Source organism: Kogia breviceps, chromosome 18 (genome assembly GCF_026419965.1).
Source record: "Kogia breviceps isolate mKogBre1 chromosome 18, mKogBre1 haplotype 1, whole genome shotgun sequence".
Classification (NCBI taxonomy): domain Eukaryota; kingdom Metazoa; phylum Chordata; class Mammalia; order Artiodactyla; family Physeteridae; genus Kogia; species Kogia breviceps.
This window is the reverse complement of record NC_081327.1, coordinates 6,613,206-6,633,021: the sequence shown is the minus strand read 5'-3', so window position 1 is coordinate 6,633,021 and position 19,816 is coordinate 6,613,206. Positions and strand designations below refer to the sequence as shown.

Genomic DNA, 19,816 nt, shown 5'->3' with positions numbered 1-19,816 from the left:
ACTGGTTCCAACACTGCTTTTCTCAAAAACAAAATCCAAGGAACCTTCTTCCTCTTTCAGAAGACCAATATCTACATTAGCCAGTAAAAGAATTTTACCATTTCTGAAATTAAAGAAACTACACTTCCCATTAGTCCCTAGGGCATGCAGCCAGGCAGCGTCATATTCAGGTCACCAACCTAGGGCATTCTAGGAGTTGTAGTTCTCTCCTCTTTACAGCAAAAACATTGGAACAGGCCTTGGCATAGACTACCTCGTTTATGTCTACGGGCCCAGGCCTATTTCCTACCTGGTTTCCTTTTGAGTAGGTGCTGAGCCTCAATGGCGGTAATCTGGGACACGGTAGTGAAGACATGAGCGCAGTGGGCTGCCGCCCGCTCCATGCAGTAGCGGTGATAGATTTGCCTCTCACCTGCTTCCTTGTCCACGTTGAACTGGGTAGGGAGGGAGGGCAATCAGGTTAGAAGAACTGGGGAGAAGACAGGGGGTCCAGACTCTAGGGTCTTAGGGGAGATTGGGCCTTGAAGCTGGACTCCTGGGCCTGAGGGTGGAGGCGGTTGGGGACTTGGATTCCTGGGTCCTGGGGGAAGAGGGAACTTGATCCCCTTGGGCTTCGCAGACAGCCTCGGGCTGTCCTGAAATATTGGCAACCCCCATCCGCCACACTCCCAGCTCACATTCTCCAGGTTGTTGTAGAAGTCCACGGCACCGGCACACAGGTATCGCCCCAGCAGCGTGGCATGGGTCGTGAAGATGGTAGCCACGGGCAGCCGCCGGGCACGGCATAAGCAGAGCCCGATGCCCGCCAACCACTCATGGAAGTGTGCAACCACATGTGGTTTCTCCTCGCTCTGGGCCAGGAACTGTGGGGCAATAGGGATAGGGCCACTGTGTCTCCATAAATCCTTAAGGCAGCCAGACTAGCTGACCTCATTCCCAGAGGCTGATGGAAGCTGTGTTTTTTGACCAACCTTCTAAGTCCCAGAAGGGCTGAATTGGAAAGACCAAAGTTTTAGTGTCCCCAAGTCCTGAACACAATTCCTGGACGCCTTTTATGTCAACAAAGAGTAGACCTGTACCGGATACTGGTTGAAAGACTACAACTCCCAGAATGCCCTAGGAGCAGCCAATTCATAAACTGTCCCAGGATATGGGAAACAAAGTTTCTTGAGCCTTTTAAAACCTCAGAGAGGGTCCGAATTGGGGTTCCTGGTTCTCAGATAGGCTGGGGAATTCCCAAACATCCGGGGACCCACCTGAGAGCCAAGTCCCGCCCATATTAGAGAACTACAACTCCCAGAACTCCCTGGGGGGTGAGCCCGCCCGTCAAGCCAACCTCCCCAAGAGCAAATGGCTTAGAATTCCTATATTTGGAAGACTAGAGTGAATGAAGCTGGTGTTGGGAGACTGGGTCTTTGAGGAAAGAAGAATCTTGGCTCCCGGATATCCATATTGCCAGAGATCAGAGCTAATCCTCGGTTTAAAGGACTACAACTCCCAGAATGCTCTGGGAGACACTAGCCACCCTCTGGCCTCGGATGGCCAGTGTAATTTGGGGCCTGGGGTCGAAAGGAGTGACGCGGAGATTGGCAGTGTGGCCTACCTCACCCAGGAACCAGGTGGTGAGAAAGCCAAAAAGGACAGCGTCGTTGCCTTCCCGGTCATACCAGGGCACCCCGATGTTGCACGTGTCCCATAGCTCCCCCTTCCAGCGCTCCAGGGCCCAGGCTGAGGCCCCCACGTCGAGGAGCACCACCAGGGGGCCCCCCTCGATCAGCCAGCGCCCGAAATACACCTGCAGGGGGACACAGGGAGGCTTAGGGTTTTTGTCCACCTGTCTCTGGGCACAGCAACTCCGTTTCTCTCATCCCCAGGAAGACGTCTGGGCTCATGGCCTCGGTGCTTCTAACTTCTGTTTCTGTATCTGCTGCTAATTTCTCACCCGCTGCCTTATTTCTCTATTTGCTATTAGTTATTGCCACCACAATTTTTTCCCATCTCGGCTGCAGCATCTCCCTATCCCTTATTAGTTTCTCTAACAGTTGCCTCTCTTCTCTACTTATAAACCCACACTGCACATGTCCTGTCTCTGTGCCCCCACTGCCTTATTTTTCCACCCTGCTAATCATTTCTCCAGCCCGCTGCCTTGCGTCTGTGCTCGCTGCCACGTTTCTCTCACCAACCCTAATGCTGCTTTCTCCCATTATCTTTCCTTTCTGCTGCTCACTCCTGTACTGGCTCCTTCTTCCACTTGCTCCCTTGTTTCTGATCCTTTCGCCATATATTTGTCACCTGTTTCCTCTTTCCTCTGTCCATAGGTCCATCGTGTATTTCACAGCCTCATTTCTAACACTGCCCACCCACTTTCCATGCACGGGGGCTACACTTTTCTACCCACTGCCGTCTTTCTAAGCCTCGTGGTCGCATTTCCGGCCCTGCCACGTTTCATTGATCTGTTGCTTTCTTCCTGAGATCATGGCCTAGATTCTGGGCCTGCTGCCACAGCTCTATGCAGCCGACAAGCCGCCCTACTCCTCCCCAGCCTGCCTTTTCCCGGCTTTGGGAGCCTGACCCCCTAGGCTCCTCCCCCTCCCAGCTGTTGTCTGCCCTTTGGCTGGGGGGGCTATTCTTAGGCCCCCAGCACATGGACAGCAGCTGCCATGGGGGAGGGACTGGGCTGCCCTATAGGGTTCCTTTGGGACACAGTCCCGTCTAACTGGACTCCAGACCCCACCCCAAATCAGAGGCTGTGAATGAATGAAGGCAGCATTGTACCTCTCCCTCCCAGACCCCAATGTCTGTACCTCAGCCCTGCTGCCTATGGCCCTCTCCCTGGGGGACAGCCACCTCTCTGTCCTCATCCTTCAATTCCTATTGGGTGCCTGGGACTCTCTCCTCCTCTTTTTTATTTTTCCCCTCCTCCTTTTAATTCCTGGCTGTGCAACCAAAACTCTGTCCCCTGGGTTTGCCTGTCTACCTCTCCTCTCTTCCTCAATACTCCATCTTCCTCTGTCCTTCAAGATCCTTCTCTCTGAAACGTCAGGCTACCTCTTTTCTGTATCTGGACTCTGTCTGGCTCCCTATTGCTCTAACCACTGGGGCCACCATCACTTTTTGGAACGCTCAGCCTCTCTCCATCTGGTTCTCTCCTTTGCCTGCCTGTCCACCTCACTCTGCAAGTGTGGCTGCTTTCAGTAATAACGATGATGATAATAATAACCACAAGGATAACAGCTCACAGACAGTACTAACTGCGTACCAGGACCTGGGAGGACCGCATCCTCCCAGGAAACCTATAAAGCGGATGCTATTAGCACGTTCATTCACCAAGGTCACAAGGCAGGAAGCAGAGAAGGTGAATTTGAACTTCAGGCTCCAGAACTCCTGCTCTGGCCTCCTGCCTCACCCCCAAGCCCACCTCCCCTGGGTTTTGTCTGGCTGTCCATCTAGCTCTTTTCCTCTCTCTGGATCTGCGGATCTTGGCCTCGTGGGACCATCTTTCCGTCTCTCGTACCTGCTGTCTGTCCGATCCATTCAGCAATGTCTTAGGGCTGGGGGCTCACCCACTCACTTCACGGGGTCCTGCATCTGTCTGAGCGTCTGTCAGATGTCTGCCCGGGAAAGTGCTGGGCCATCCTGAGTTTCTGTGCATGCCTCCCTCCCTCTCTGGGGCTGTCCATCCCCTGCTGTTTCTCTTTCTGCTGTCCCCACCCCGCCCTCGGCCGGGCCATGTCCCACCTTGCAGCCTTTGCTGTTCATGGAGTCCAGCGTCCTCTTCAGGGCTGGGGTCGGGGGCTCGAGCAGTTCCACCTGGGTCCTCACGCCCTGCTCCGTGTACGGTCCCACTAGGTAGTAGTTGTCTCCCCACTCATCTCCTGTCACCTTCGCCTTCGTCTGCAGCACCGTGTAGATGCCACCCACTGTGGGCAGAGGTCCACAGATCTGGGGCCTGGGGCAGGGAGTGGGTGGGGGGCATGGGAGCCCCGGATCTCTGGCTCAGAGGGAAAAGGGGCCTGGGAGCCCACACTTCAGAGTCAGAGGAAGGAGGGGAGAGGGCGGTGATGGACGGTACTCCTGGGTCTATGGGATAAGGGGGCTGGGGTCGGGACTTGAAGGGAGGAGGCTGCTGAGTCTGAGAGAAGGGGCTGGGGGCCTAGGTTTCTAGGTGTGAGGGAATTAGGGGCTGGGGCTGAGGAGGACAGAAGCTGACAAGGGTTATTAGGGCCTAGCTTCTTGAGTTCCCAGCTTACAGGAGCTGGATTTAAATTCCCAGTCAGGCTCCAGGACACAGTAAGGGAGAATCCCTCTTCGTGGCCTCATTTAGGTTCTTGGAGTTGCCCAAAAGAAGCCAGAGCTGTAATTCCTCACCCCCCAGGGACTCTGCCGACCTGTCCCTCAGTTCCCTCTCCCCGCATGGGGACACAGGCATGCAGGGTCCTGCCCCTCCCATGACTCCATTCCAGACCCAGGAGTCTGGGCCTCCAGCCTCCTTACCTCCTGAAGCCTGGGCCCTGGAGATCCATGTCTCCGTGTTCACAGACCTCCCCTTTCTCTCCCGAGACTCAGCAAAGCAAAATCCCAGCTCCCTTTCTTCTGTGGAGCTAGACTGTCTAGCTCTTGGGATTCCAGCCCCAGCTTTCTCCAAACCCAGAACCTCAAGCCCTTTGGAACCCGGAACCCAGAAATCCAGGCCCCAGCCACTCCCATCCCAGGGCCCAGCCCCTGACCAGCTTAGGACTTCCCAGCGTTTCCCCATTCCTGCGCGCATGTGTCTGAGGCTACAGGCTCCTCTACTCCTAAGAACCCAGAGCTCAGGCCCTCAGAACCCAGGCATCCAGGCCCTAACTCTCTCTCATCCTAGGATCTAAGAATTAGGGTCTCCAGCCCCTTAACATCTTTACCCTCAAATGACCAGTTCCCCAAATTCTCCCACCACGATTCATGCATCGTATCTCCAAGTGGGCTCTCTCCCAAATCTGGAGTTACATCCCAAGACCCTTCCCCCTAGGGCCACAGTTCTGAAGTGCAAAACCCCTCCCCCCATCTCCTTCCGCGAGGAGGAGGTCTCTGGTCTTTTTTGAGGACCCAGGTCTCTGGTCTTTTTTCATTTTAGCCCCCTCACCCCTAGGACCCAGGACCTGGGTTTCCAACCTCCTTTCACCTTAGGCGACTCATCGCCTCCCTCCAGGGCCCAGGAGACAAACTCCAGTCCCTCCCCAAGGACACAGGAGTCACAGGCTCCTTGCCCAGGACCCAAGAGTCATGCCATGCAGCCTCATTCCTCTGTTACTCTATAGTTCCGGGCCTCCATCCCCGACTGCCCTTCTCGTCCGGGTCCCTCCGCCCGGCGTCCTCACCCTTGTTGGCCACTTCCCAGGCCACCTCAAAGAGCACTGTGTTCTCCAGGTCGAATTCATCCTCCCAATCCTCCAGTCCTGGCAGTGAAGACATGGACAAAGTGCGGTTTAGAGGCATGGCCGACGCGGTTAGAAGGCTCCAGGGGCCACAGGTGGGGGCCCTAGAGGTGTCTGAGGAATGCACTGGGCAGGGCGCTGGGCCAGGTAGCTGGTGCCCGACGGGAAGCTTGCACCACCCTCAGCTTCCTATTGCACGACCGCACTCTCGCCCTGAGCGCTCGGACCGGGGCAGGAGGCGGCCGCAGCGTCACTGAGCCCAGTGGGGGTTCCTGCAGTGAAACCTAGCGGCCACCAGGAGGCGGTGCCCGCCCCCCGGCCAGCGCCATTGGTCTGCGCCCGGGGGCGGGGCTCCCGCGTCTCTCATTGGTGCGAGCTCCAGTGGGCGGGGCTTGTCGTTGCGCTGGCTGATTGGCCTTCAGTTCTGTCAATCCGAAGCTAGAGGCCCCAAAATTGGCGGGGGAGGGAAGACGGTGGATAAGGAGGAAAGGAAGCGTGGGGGACGTGTGGTTGCCCGAATTTTGCAATCGGCCTTAGTAAGGAGGCCTGAGTAAAAGGAGGAGGAGCCACGAGGCGTGGGGAATGGACTCAGGAGTTCTGGGAACTCATCTTCCAGAGCAGCCTGGATGGGCGGGGCCTGAAAAGTGACGCCGCGCCCCACCAGGAGAACCACCGAGATATTTGGAGGACCTGGCAGTCTAGAGGGGCCGGAATGCCTCGGTCCTAGCGCGTTTCCGTTTCCGCTAGGATATTGGCGGTTGGTGAGCATCATGGCAACCGTGGTGAGTGTCGGCGTGCGGAGGGCTGAGGAGTCTCAAGGAGGAGGGGGCTGGACGGGGACTCTTGGTTCTTAGCGGAGAGGAGGCTGGGGGCCTGCACTCCTGGTTCTGAGGAAGGAGGATACTGGGGGCCCGGGCTTCTGGATCTGAGGGAGGAAAAAAGAAGGGACTAGGATACCGGCATCCTGGGTTCAAGTGAATATTTACAGTCTCAATGGTCAAATCTGACTCCATCATCTTATAGGAACTCCAACTTCCAATCCTCTGGAAGCAACTAGTGGCCAGTTCTCCAGTCCTTTGCCTTAAAGTCTGATGAGGGTTGTAGTGTCTTGGGCTCCAAGCCATCCAGCAGTCTTGGGTTGTTGATGGTGTGAATAGTACCTGAGTACAAGGGAGAAACACAGGCAGGGAGCCTGGCCTATGCGCTTCAGATCGTGGAGTTGCTTTTTGAGTCTTGGGCCAAAAGAGAGAGTGTTGAGAACCCAGAGGGTGTCAGTAGAGAGCGGAAAGGGCCGGGGGCACAGAGGCTTAGGAACTTGTCATGGGATTGTTTTAGCCATTTTCGTATTCCCAGCGTTTCATCAGGGCATGCCCAACGTGGATGCTCAATAAGTTATCACTTGAATGTATGCATGTGAACTCCATATAGGAGAGACCAGGTACACTGGGCCAGGCACCAAGTACTTTTCTGAGAAACATCTGAATGAAGAAGGGATGTAGCCTTAGCTTGGGGGTTGGACATGGCTTCCAGATGCCTCGGTTCCCATGGTGACCCCAGTCAAGATGGGGCTGGGGTCGGGATGAGAGTTAACTGGTGCCTGAGGGGCAACATGTGAGTCTGTTTCTGTTGTCATGGCAAAGGGGGTGGATGGGGAAGCGGAAGAGGAAAGGGCAATGGCCACACTCCTGAGACCCAGTTCGCATGGGTGTGGATGAAGTATTGGGAGTATGATGGTAGGAGCTGAGTTTTGTTTCCATGGGATCAGCAGGCGGGGGGTGGGGTAGGAGAGACTTATGGTGAAAGGAAAGGTTTTGTAGGAGGCAGGTCTGTTTATGCTGGAATTGCTGAGGGTTGGGATTCCTGGACCAATGTCTATTTTTTGTCTCGAGTAGAGTCTGATAGGCTCTATAGGGGTGGGTGAGAGTATGTTCTCAATCTTTTGCTAGGGGTTTGGGGGCAATGACCAACCTCCTATGAGGAAGAGTAAGTGGGAGAGGTCACAAACAGCAAGGGAGGAGGCTTGTGACCATGTGGTGGTCAAGGAAGTCTGAACTCTTGGTTCCAGAGAGAGGAGGGTTTTCCTTGGGTTGGATGCCTGCATCTCCTCTCATTCTGGTTAGGAGACCTATGAGGAGGAAGAGAATTAGGGGCAGGTGGCCAAGAGCTGGGTCAGCGTGCTGGCTTCTTAGGCCTCCCTTTCTTTTTCTTTTTCTTTTTTTCTTTTTTTTTGCGGTAATCGGGCCTCTCACTGTTGTGGCCTCTCCCGTTGCGGAGCACAGGCTCCGGACGCGCAGGCTCAGCGGCCATGGCTCACGGGCCCAGCCGCTCCGCGGTATGTGGGATCTTCCCAGACCAGGGCACGAACCCGCGTCCCCTGCATCAGCAGGCAGACTCTCAACCACTGTGCCACCAGGGAAGCCCAGGCCTCCCTTTCTTTATTCACCCCAGGCAACCTCTAATCTACTTTGTGTCTCTAGATTTATCTATTCTGGACATATAAATGGAATCATACAACATGTGACCTTTTGTGTCTGGCTTCTTTCACTCAGCATAATGTTTTCAAGGTTCATCCATGTTGTAGCGTGGATCAGAACTTCATCCCTTTTTAAATTTATTTTATTAATTTATTTTTTTTGCGGTACGCGGGCCTCGCACTGCCGTGGCCTCTCCCGTTGCGGAGCACAGGCTCCGGACACGCAGGCCCAGCAGCCACGGCTCACGGGCACAGCCTCTCCGCGGCATGTGGGATCCTCCCGGACCGGGGCACGAACCCGTGTCCCCTGCATCGGCAGGCGGACTCCGAACCACTGTGCCACCAGGGAAGCCCCATCCCTTTTTTTAAAAAAAAAATTATTTACTTATTTATATAAATTTATTTATTTATTTTTGGCTGCGTTGGGTCTTTTTTTTTTTTTTTTTTTTTAAGAATTGTATGCCACGTTGGATCTTCATTGCTGTGTGCGGGCTTTCTCTAGTTGCGGCGAGCGGGGACTACTCTTCGTTGCAGTGTGCGAGCTTCTCGTTGCGGTGGCTTCTCTTGTTGCGGAGCACAGGCTCTAGGCGCACGGGCTTCAGTAGTTGTGGCACGTGGACTCAGTAGTTGTGGCTCGCGGGCTCTAGAGAGCAGGCTCAGTAGTTGTGGTACACGGGCTTAGTTGCTCTGCGACATGTGGGATCTTCCCGGACCAGGGATCAAACCCATGTCTCCTGCATTGGCAGGCGGATTCTTAACCACTGCGCCACCAGGGAAGTCCCTTCATCCCTTTTTATGGCTGAATAATATTCCGTTTTATGGCTACCCCATATTTTGTTTATCTGCTGATGGATGTTTTGGGTTTTTTCCACCTCTTGGTTATAAATAACACTGCCATGAATATCTGAGTGGATCTCCATTCGGTTCTGGAATTGTCCCAGGCAGTGTTTACTCATCTCTCTCCCCCACGTGAGAAGGGGTAATGTCTGACTTTGCTCTTTGGAAAGCTGGGGACACAGGAGACCTCAGTACCTGCTTGTTGAGTGAGCTCAGCACTTCAGGGCGTCATTCATTCAAACTCCAAACGTTGAGCCCCAAGGCAGACCAGTGAGATGTGGGCCGTGCCCTTCATGGGACTCACATCCATTGGAGCCAAGAACACTGACCCAACAGTCTGCCTTGTGAGGGTGAGATCAGACTCCCAAAAGAGGTCCTTCCTTCTGTCTGGACATCCAGAGACCCTAGAACTAGCCGGGCAGGGGCTGAGGTCAGGGAGGGCCTCCCTTAATGAGTGGCGCTTGATCTGATTCAGTGAGGGGGGTGGGGAGAGCAGGCCAGACTAGGGACCTGCACATGCAAAGGCCTAGTGACGGGGAGCTTGGGCAGCGAGGCGCAAGGGGGGCTGGGAGATCAGCAGGGGCCAGAACACGTCCAAGTTAATGCCCGCTCTGCATCTGTCCTCGCAGCTCTGGGGGATGGGGAGGACTTCTTCCTTCAGCAAATAATTCCTGGGCACCAAACATGGGCCCGGCCCTGGGGACGGGGCTGTGAACGAGACAGACACAGTCCTTGGCTTCCTGGGACTGACAGTGTAATGGAGTCAACCCAGCAGCCCTCGTGGGTGACAACTGAGGAGGATCTGGTGTTTGGCCACCAGCCTGCCTGTGGGGAGGAGTGGAAAGGACTGTCTTGTGGGAGGCGGGCAGGAGGGACAGAGGAGGGGTGGTTGAAAGCTGGGACCACAAAGACTCTTACTGATGCATCTTACCCCAACCCCAGACAGCCACAACCAAGGTCCCAGAGATCCGGGACGTGACGAGGATTGAGCGTATCGGTGAGTGAGCGTGGATCAGGAATAGGAGCTAGCCCCTGCCTGCCCCCTGTACCCCTGACAGAGCCCACTTACCCAGGACCTCCAAGAGGGAGTCGGCCTGCACACCGTCCCACCATCCCCCGCCCCCCCATCTAAGGAGGGAGGACCCTGAGTTCCAGAGCAGGTCAGACGGCTGGGGGCGGGGGTGGGGTGGACCAGGCCGAGCCTCAACCCCAGGCGGTACTGCTGCTGGCTTGGCTTCCCTGGCGGGACTCCCTGATGCCCCAGCATCCTGCTTGGAAATCGTGAAAGTCGATATTTGCTGAGCGCTGCACTGACTGTCCCAAACCCCAAGCACACGCGTCATCTCTGTGAGGGCGGGGACCTGGTCTGTCTCCTTCCTAGCGGTGTCCCCAGCACAGGCCCTGGCAGACCAGATGCTCCACACATAACCATTGAATATGAGTCTGCGTCCCTTGAATCCTTACAGTAGCCCCACAAGGCGCCTCTTGTGACCGTCATCCCATTTTAGCTGAGGTGACCAAGACTCAGAGCGGTCCAGCCCCTGGTCCCAGCTCACCCGGGACCAGGAAGTTGGGGTGTAGTGGCAACAGCAGGGTGCAGCCTTTGCAAAGAGCCTTACTTGCAAGGAGGAGACTACACGTATTTGTTCACATTCATTCATTCATTCAGAGCTTCCAGAAGAGGCAGTAAAGGGCTCCTGGCTATGAGCCCGGGTTCTGGAAGCATGCTGCTGGGCGCCACTTCTGAGCCGTGTAGGGAGGGGCTAGTTGCTCTCTGTGCCTCAGCTTCCTTACCTGCAAAACGGTGGGAGGGTAGTTCACCTCCTCGGTTGACATAAGGTACAATAAGGTGAAGCACTTAGCTATCAAGGGCCAGCCCTGCTGGGAGCTGAGGACCCAGGAGACTAGCTGCACCCAGCCCCTGCCCTCAGCGTGCCTACAGTCCAGCACAGGGATTGACACATCTTTCCTTAAAGTGCCAGATAGTAAACCTTCTCTGTTGAAAGTAATCAATTCTGCTGCAGCAGTGCGAGAGCACCTCCAGATGGTATGTGAGCGAATGGATGTGGCTGTGTGCCAATAAAACTTTATTTGCAAAAACAAGTGCCCACCCACAGGCTGTAGTTTGCCTAGCCCTGGTCTAGTATAAAGCATTAGAATCAAAAAAATAAAAATAAAAAAAATAAAAAATAAAAAAAATTTAAAAAAAAGCATTAGAATCCTGTGTCTTCACCTCTCACTGGCCGTGTGGTCTTGAGCAAGGGACCTAACCTCTCTGAACTCCTCTCCGCCTCCATGTCAATGAGGGCCTGGGGGCGATTATTGAGCCCTGGCCATGATCCAGGGTGATAATAGCTGAGACTCTTGTTCTCAGAGTTACATGGAATGCGATTAGAACCTGGGAGGTCACTCAGGCCACCATGTAGCCTAAGAGCCACTATTATTAACTGAGCATTTACCGTGTCCGGCCATCCTCCCAGTGAGGTGGGGAATCGAGGTGCCCCTGTGACCGAGGACCAGGGCTCGGCGGGGAAGCCCCTCAGGCCACACATGGACAGGAGCTGGCTGGTAACCATGTCTTCTGGTTCTTTCCCCGCACACAGGCGCTCACTCCCATATCCGGGGGCTGGGGCTAGATGATGCCTTGGAGCCACGGCAGGTAGAGCCCAGGGATCTGGGGTGGGAAGGCTGCTCCGTGGGGGCCTCGGGCAGAGGGGACCCAGGGCTGTGGGGAGTATGGGGACTGTGTTATGATCTTCCAGACCTTTGTCTGCACTGTATTTATAAAATTCAGCCGCATGTGCAGTTTTATCGGTCTTTAAAAAACGGGGGTGGAAAAGGCTTTTTTGACTTTTTTCTGAAGTCCCAGCCAGCATGTCCTGTTTGATCTCATCAGCCTGGAGGTGGTAGAAATGCAGTAGTAGCCCAGGAGGAAGTCACCTTGTGTGCTCTGTCACCTCCCACCCCCAGGCTTCCCAGGGCATGGTGGGCCAGCTGGCGGCCCGGAGGGCAGCTGGTGTGGTGCTGGAGATGATCCGGGAAGGGAAGATCGCCGGCCGGGCGGTCCTCATCGCCGGCCAGCCGGGTACTGGGAAGACGGCCATCGCCATGGGTAAGACACCTCTCAGGGCAGGATCTCTTCTGGCCTTGCCAGATGATCCCTCCCGTGTAAGTCAGGGTCAGATTCAGCCACGTTTAACAGACAGCCCAAAATGGCAGTGGCTTAAACACTATGGGTTTATTCTCTCCCATAGAAGAATCTGAATGTAGGCCAATTCATCCTTGTTGAACAGTGAAGGCTTCTACCTTCCTGTCTCCACTTCACTTGCTTCCATGTCAGGGTCACCTCATGTTGCAAAAAGATGGCCTACACTCCAGCCATCCCACCCATACTCCATATGGGAAGAAGGAGAAAGAGGAATTTCAATGAGGGTGTACCTCCTAGAGGTAGCTCCCTTTAAGCAGCTGTCTTGGGACTCCCACACACTCTTGCTTATATTTTATTAACTAGAACTTAATGGCTACACTTTGCTGCACAAGAGATTGAGACATTAAAACTTATTTTAATATTTCAGTTGGGATCACTGCTACCCTAATAAAATGGGGGTTCTGGAACGAAGGAAGATGGGAAAGATGGGCATCGCATAGACAGCCAGCAGTCTCTTTTGCAATGCGTTAGTGATTTAAGATCTTTTTACTCACAGCTGTCCCTCATCCTTGTTGAGCTCCTATTCATCCTTCAAAACCCTACCCAGGCATCTTTTCCTCATTGAAGCTTTCCTGGACTCTCCCCTCTTCCCACTCATTCCCACCTTTGTGCCTTGACTGTGGGGCCAGGCAGTGAGAATCAAGGTAACAGCTAGGTCTACAGTTAAGATAAAGTAGCACTCATTCAGGTACCGTGGTGTGCCAGGCCCTGGACCAGGCACTGCAGACACTAAGATGATTAAGACCAAAGGCCTGACTTTAAGAAGCTTCCGACCTGGGGGGGGTGTTCGTGGACACGGTCTCGTCCAGGGTGATGAACAGAGGAGGCTTCTACCTCTGATGAGGGGTGGTGGGGAGAGAAAACAGGGTGCCGGTTGTCAGGAGAGACTTCCCAGGTGAGTCAGTGCCTGAACTAAGACTTGTAGGATGTCTGGGAGTCTCCTGGACAGACAGTAGGGAGCAGGACACCCCGGCACAGAGTGTGACACACATCTGTAAAGGGGACCAAGGAGAGTTGCCAGCTCACACTGGTCAGGAGGGTTCGGTGACTTCCTGTCCAGGAGACTTGGCTCAGAGCTGGGCAGAGCCCTCAGGAAGGTGAGCTAGCAGAGGGGCTCAGCGCTTGGAGTGATGGCAGGAATGGCCCTGCTGTCTACCAGCCAGCTCCAGGCCCTCCCCACGCGGCCCTCGTCGCCCGCCGGCCTTCTGCGTCTCCTTGTCTGCCCCTCGGCACCCCGCCCCTCTCTCCTGCTCTCCTGCCTGAGGAGGGAGAAGAGCTGGTTTGCCACAGAGTGGGTGTTGGGGACCTGGTGCCAGCGCTGCCCCCACCGACCTCGGCTGCCTCCCCTCTTTCCCAGGCATGGCACAGGCCCTGGGCCCTGACACCCCGTTCACAGCCATCGCCGGCAGTGAGATCTTCTCCCTGGAGATGAGCAAAACGGAGGCGCTGACACAGGCCTTCCGGCGCTCCATCGGCGTGCGCATCAAGTAAGCGGGGGTGACGCCAGGTCCCGGCGGCCTCGGAACGTCCCCCCCGGCCCTGGCCAGCTCATCCTGCACCCAGGGGCTCGCGGGAGTTGGCAGTTCCTGAGGGCCCAGGCCTTGGCCTCTCTCCTTAGATCTGTTCTTTGCCCAGGGAGGAGACCGAGATCATCGAAGGGGAGGTGGTGGAGATCCAGATTGATCGGCCAGCAACAGGGACGGTGAGTCTGCTCCCGAGTCTACGCTACCCCCAGGGCTGGAGGGTGGAGGTCAACTTGCACTTTTAACACCTGTAAACAGCCTCCTAAATTAGTCGCATCTATTGCAATTAAATTTTGAATTTTAAAAACATGGTAGGAGAATCTTTAAATATAGGGAAAGCTATTCCCCAGATAGTTCTTTAAATTAGATTTTGATTACAGAAGAAATCCGTGGATATATCCTCCCTTTCAAAGTAAACAACCAACACTCCCTTTAACTCCCTCCCCAACCCCAGTCCTCTTATTCTGCCACCTGTCCCTGCAAAGGGAGCACCTCACTGTGGAAACAATTCCAGGAAACCGGAAAGACTCCGTTATGCTGGGAAAAGCCCAGACTTGGTGACTTCATCTCATGGGGAGGGGCGTGGTGTTTTGTTTTCTTAGCTTATCTCCTGGGGAGGGGCGTGGCGTTTTGTTTTCTTAGCTTATCTGGTGGGGAGGGGCGTGGCGGTTTTTTTTGTTTTCTTAGTTGTGTTTAGCTGAGCTCTTCTGGGTTTGTGATCGACAAAAACCGCCTTTCATTTGGTGTAAAAAAGGAGTGTTACAGTGGGACCCCTTTGACCATTCTGTGAGACGTCAGGTCCCTGTTGTTTTTATAGATTTTGTCTTTTAGGTTTTTGTTTGTTTCTTTATTGGATTTTTAATAATAGCTTTATTAATGTGCAATTGACAGCCAATAAGCCACACCCTTGGAGGTTTACAGTATGTTAGGCTTCGACACACATGCACCCAGGAGGCTGTCACCGCAGTTGCGACAATGGATATGTTCGTCAAGCCCCCAAAGCTGCCCCATGTCATGCTTGCTCTGAAGCTGCGTTAGGGAGACATCGGGCCCGTCTCTGAGCCCCTTGCCTGGCATGTCACCCCTCAGGGCTCCAAGGTGGGCAAGCTGACCCTCAAGACCACAGAGATGGAGACCATATACGACCTGGGCACTAAGATGATCGAGTCCCTGACCAAGGACAAGGTCCAGGCTGGGTGAGCAGCGGGGGGCCACACCAGGTGGTCAGGGTAGCGGAGCTCTGGCCCTTCCTTTCCTCACCCCCGCCCTCCACCCCCTGCAGGGATGTGATCACCATCGACAAGGCCACGGGCAAGATCTCCAAGCTGGGACGCTCGTTCACACGCGCTCGAGACTATGACGCCATGGGCTCCCAGGTGGGCCAGGGCTGCAGGTCCCCTCGGTCAGGCACCAGGATGTTTCTCTCTCCTCCATCGCCCCAGGGCCCACAGGGTCTGGGTCCTCCTGTCACCCCAACCCCACGTCCCTGGTACTCCTGGTTCTTCCCTGTACCCTCTAGGACAGTTGGGGCCCCTCAGCTTGGCACTTGGCTCATGGTTTCCGGGGTCCTCCAGGAACCCCCGTATCCTTCAGTGCTGTTGACTGCCCTGGTCTTGACTACCTCTTGGGCCTGGGGTTTCTGGGTAACCCCCATCTGGATTCTTAGTTCCATTCCAGGGAGTCCCAGTCTCCCCCAGACGGCCCCTCGGGCCCCCGCTTCATGCTCTTTTCTGCCCTTATCCACACCGAACCCCACCCCGGCCCCACAGACCAAGTTCGTGCAGTGCCCAGACGGGGAGCTCCAGAAACGCAAGGAGGTGGTGCACACGGTGTCCCTGCACGAGATCGACGTCATCAACTCCCGCACCCAGGGCTTCCTGGCCCTCTTCTCAGGTTAGGCCCGGCCGTCGTCTCCCCCTGCCCCCGGGGCCCTGGCAGCTCCCCTCTCCCTCTCCCGTCCACCAGTACGGCCCCCCGTGACCATGGCTCTCCTCCTCGTCCTCCATGCCTGTTCGCCAGCTCCTGTCTTCTCCATCTGTGGGTGTGGTTCGTCTCTGCCCCCTGTCGCCTCTCCGACCCCCTGGCCCTCCCGTCGCGCTGCCATCCAGGGCCTCGGTCTCTCTTCCCTCTGTCCCCGGCGTCCCAGCCTTCTGCATCTTGGTCCACCCTCCGGCCCTGGATCCCCGTCTTATCTCTGACACCCCGCCTCCCGCAGGTGACACAGGGGAGATCAAGTCAGAAGTCCGAGAGCAGATCAATGCCAAGGTGGCCGAGTGGCGGGAGGAGGGCAAGGCGGAGATCATCCCCGGCGTGAGTGCCAGGACAGGGCCAGGGCACGTGACGCTGCTGTGGGGGAGAAGAGGGGCCGCAGGAGGTGGGTTTGACGTCCGCCCCTCTGGCCCCCAGGTACTATTTATCGACGAGGTCCACATGCTGGACATTGAGAGCTTCTCCTTCCTCAACCGGGCCCTGGAGAGTGACATGGCGCCTGTCCTCATCATGGCCACCAACCGCGGCATCACCCGGTGAGCCACTGCCGGCCCCTCAGAGGCCCCTGGGGAGAACGGGGACCTCTGGGTGGCGGGAACGGCCACTGCGTAATCAGGGCACGTTTGGTGAGCACCTTATTAGGAAGGGGTGGGCTTGGCCACCCCCAAGCTTTGTGGCCCAGACAAGACAGTGTACTTTCCCCTCAAACAAAAGTAGACGGCGGGTCAGGGCTGGCGGGCACCTCTGCTCCACAAGGAGGTCCAGGTGCCCCTCTCTTCCTGTTTTCTTGTTCCGGTAGCCCTTAGGGCTCCAGTTCCCAAACTGTGTGCCAAGGTACCCCAGGGTACTGCAGAGAACACAGGAGTGCGGGGGGATGTGTTTTGGTTTTGTTTTTTTTAGTTGTTGGCTGTACTGGGTCTTCGTTGCTGCGCGCGGGCTTTCTTTAGTTGCGGCGAGCAGGGGCTACTCTTCGTTGTGGTGTGCGGGCTTCTCATTGCAGTGGCTTCTCTTGCTGCAGAGCGTGGGCTCTAGGCATGTGGGCTCAGTAGTTGTGGCTCGCGGGCTCTAGAGCGCAGGCTCAGTAGTTGTGGTGCGCGGGCTTAGTTGCTCCGCGGCGTGTGAGATCTTCCCGGACCAGGGTTCGAACCCGTGTCCCCTGCATTGGCAGGCGGATTCTTAACCACTGCGCCACCAGGGAAGCCCCCGTGGGATGTTTGAAGGTTTTAAGGGATGCACAGTGACGTGTTTTGGACGCTGCAGAAACTACTACAATTAAGTTGCTTACACCTAACTGCTTAATGGAAATAAAGGGAACGAAGCTTAGTATTTCTCTTGACCTAAGGATACCATGGAAAAATTCCTGAGACATGAAGGGTACCAGGCGCCATAAAGCTTGGGAACCTCTGCCCTAGGGTGTTGCTGTGCCATGTCCTCCCTGCTGGCTCTTCCCCAATCTCATCTACGTTTCAAGAGTCCACAGGAAGGGAGAAGGAAGTGGAGGGCAGAGAGCTCGCAAGAGGCTGGGGCCCAAAGGCTGCACCCTGCATGGCCGCCTGGACCCATTACCCAGGGGTGCTCAGGTGTGGGGCAGCAGCTGGCTGCATGGTAGCCCAGGTACCAGCGCCTCCAGGGCGGCAGCCGTGTACCAGCTGTAGGCAGGGAAGACAGGGGCATGGCTACCAGGGGCAGCAGGCAGGCCGTCCTTGCCTCTGTGCTTGGCCCTTTTCCAGGGGCCTTGTCTCAGCCCTGCTTTATTTTTTTTTATTTTTTTTGGCCATGCATCACAGCTGGCAGGATCTTAGTTCCCCAATCAAGGATCAAACCCGTGCCCCCTGCAATGGAAGCGTGGAGTCCTAACCACCCGGACCACCAGGGAATTCCCTCAGCCCCATTTTAAAGATGGGGGCAGCAAGGCCTGGAAACTTGCCCAAGGTCACACGTAGAAGGTGGCAGGGCCAGAATTTGGTATCCAGAGGACAGGGTTGGACGAGCCCAGCTGAGAGCATGTTTGTAGCAGCTGCAGGTCAGGCTGTGGGAACGGGTGTCTCCTGTGAGGGGCAGCAAACGCAGTCACTCCTCTGCAGATTCTGTATTCATGGATCTGCTTACTCGCTACAGGTGATTTGTAGCCCCCAAATTAGTATCCATCACACTTTGGCGGTCATTCACAAACGTGTGCAGAGCAGGACAAAATTGAATCGCCCATGGCAGACAGTCCAGACGAGGGTGAAAGCAGGCAGTGCTTTGCCTCCTAGTTTCAGTTCACATGCTGTAAGTAAGTGTCCTTTTCCTGATCTGTTTAGTGCCACGTTTATCACATTGTATGCTTTTTGTTCCTGGTAATTTTGCTGTTTAAAACGGCCCCCAGCTATCCAGCGTCGCTAAGCGCAAGAAGGCAGGGATGTGCCGTGCGAAGCAAGCCCATGTGTTAGATGAGCTTCCTTCAGGCACGAGTTCAAGTGCTATTGGCTAAGAGTTCAGCATGAATAAGTCAATAATATATATTGAATAAGGTGTCTTTAACCTGAAACCAGGCTGTCTATTGGTTGGTTGCCAAAAATTGTGACCAGAGGCTCACAAGAGCCTAACCCTGTGTTTGCTAATTGAGTGTTCGCCTCCACTTTGTAGAACGCAGCTACCATGAATAATGGGAACCTGCTGCTTCCTAGCACCACGTGCCAGGCCTCGTGCTGGGCCAGGTGCAGCCGGGGACAGGACCGGCACAGTTGCTTCCCTTGTGGAGCTCTGTGTCAAGCAGAGGAGTGGGACCTTGATCCAGTAATCCCGGACACAGATATCTAGCTAAAGCCAGCTCAGCTCCAGGGGGACTGATGCAGTCAAGGGGTGGCTGCGCCGTCGGGCAGCGACACCAGCCCGGAGCTGAAGGCTAACCGACCGGTATTTGGTCCAGTGAGCGGGCTGTGGCCGAGGGGGTTGGTAGGGGTGGGGTGTTCTGAGTAGAGGGAATGAAGAGCCAGGTTCTAAGGGCATCACCCTGACTGCCTCCCTTCCCCCTCCTCCCCAGGATCCGGGGCACCAGCTACCAGAGCCCCCACGGCATCCCCATTGACCTGCTGGACCGCCTGCTTATCGTCTCGACCTCTCCCTACAGCGAGAAAGACACAAAGCAGATCCTCCGCATCCGGTGCGGATAGGGGGCCCCCCTGGCCTTCCGGGGCAGGACCAGGCTGCAGGCCTGAGAGGCAGGGCTGGTGTCCACCCTGTTTGACACGTGGCAACACTCAGGTCTGAGGCGGAGGTCACTGGGCCTGCCAGAAGCAGGACTGGGCTGGGCATCCAAGCAGTGGCCTATGACTGGGGTGGGGGGGCTCTTTAGAGAAGGGAGGGGCTGTGCCGGTGACTGACCTTGTGGAAAGAGCCCTGGAAGGGGGAGGCTCACGAGGCCCAAGGTTTGGGCCCAGCCTGTGCCTCGGTGGCTCTTCTGTGCTTCTGAGGACGTGGACTCCACGTGTACCCGGGAGGTCCAGCAGCGCCACGGCCCTGGCTGAATGGCCCCCATGCCCCCTGCCCGCAGGTGTGAGGAGGAAGACGTGGAGATGAGTGAGGACGCCTACACAGTGCTGACCCGCATCGGGCTGGAGACCTCGCTGCGCTACGCCATCCAGCTCATCACGGCCGCCAGCCTGGTGTGCCGGAAACGCAAGGTCAGCGGCGGCATCTGCCCAGGGGTCAGATGAGCGAGTGGAGGACGTGCTACTCCCAGGGCTTTCCCTGGGCACTCGCATTCAGCCCCGGAACCCAGAGTCTCACAGGCAGGGGACTTTGGTCTCTCGAGTTAATTTCTGTGGCTCCCAGCCTGACACACGAGAGGCGCTGAGTAAATATCTATCGGCTGCAAGTTGATGCCGTTAAGTCCATTTTACAGATGAAGAAACTGAGGGGTGGGGAGGTGGGGCCCACAGCCGCGAGGTGGCCACGGCAGGATTTGAATGCAGGCGACCTGGCCCCAGAGCCCTCACCCTGACCCGCCTCCTGGGAGGGGCCCCACTGAGGTCTCACGTCCCCTATCAGGGCACCGAGGTGCAGGTGGACGACATCAAGCGCGTCTACTCGCTCTTCCTGGATGAGTCGCGCTCCACGCAGTACATGAAGGAGTACCAGGACGCCTTCCTCTTCAATGAGCTCAGTGAGTGTCCCCCCTCCCCAGCTGCCCCAGAGAGGGAGGAGGGAGCCCGGCCTGGAGAGCTCAGGCCCTGCCCTCGGGGCCACCCTGACCACGTGGCCTTCCTTCTCCCGACAGAAGGTGAAACCATGGACACCTCCTGAGCTGATGTCACCTTCACCTCCGCTTCACCATTTTCTACCAGAGTTCTGACACTGTGACTTTGTATAAAGTGGTTCTGAAACTGGA

At 55.9% G+C, this 19,816-nt stretch overlaps 2 protein-coding genes across 5 annotated transcripts in view; one reads left to right on the top strand and one right to left on the bottom strand.

Moving 5' to 3' along the window:
- GYS1 (glycogen synthase 1) overlaps nucleotides 1-5,751 on the bottom strand; it is a 14,577-nt gene extending 8,826 nt beyond the window's left edge. Inside the window, exons 1-5 of one of the 4 annotated variants that reach the window (XM_059046115.2) lie at nucleotides 5,358-5,751; nucleotides 3,739-3,920; nucleotides 1,604-1,795; nucleotides 678-863; nucleotides 290-434 (exon numbers count right to left, since the gene is read on the bottom strand). In XM_059046115.2, the coding sequence (XP_058902098.1) occupies nucleotides 290-434; nucleotides 678-863; nucleotides 1,604-1,795; nucleotides 3,739-3,920; nucleotides 5,358-5,475 (823 nt within the window). In that variant the 5' untranslated portion in view covers nucleotides 5,476-5,751. Of the gene's footprint in view, nucleotides 1-289; nucleotides 435-677; nucleotides 864-1,603; nucleotides 1,796-3,738; nucleotides 3,950-4,494; nucleotides 4,539-5,357 lie in introns of those variants that run through there. The other 3 variants (XM_067020378.1, XM_067020377.1, XM_059046116.2) reach the window with 3 other exon arrangements.
- Nucleotides 5,634-19,816, top strand: RUVBL2 (RuvB like AAA ATPase 2). The gene is made up of 15 exons (XM_059046131.2): nucleotides 5,634-6,196; nucleotides 9,667-9,721; nucleotides 11,328-11,383; nucleotides 11,695-11,836; nucleotides 13,290-13,419; nucleotides 13,568-13,634; nucleotides 14,545-14,651; nucleotides 14,738-14,831; nucleotides 15,225-15,348; nucleotides 15,671-15,765; nucleotides 15,862-15,980; nucleotides 18,470-18,589; nucleotides 18,980-19,109; nucleotides 19,477-19,591; nucleotides 19,706-19,816. The coding sequence occupies exons 1-15, from the start codon at nucleotides 6,185-6,187 to the stop codon at nucleotides 19,729-19,731; spliced, it is 1,392 nt and encodes a 463-aa protein (XP_058902114.1). The 5' UTR covers nucleotides 5,634-6,184; the 3' UTR covers nucleotides 19,732-19,816.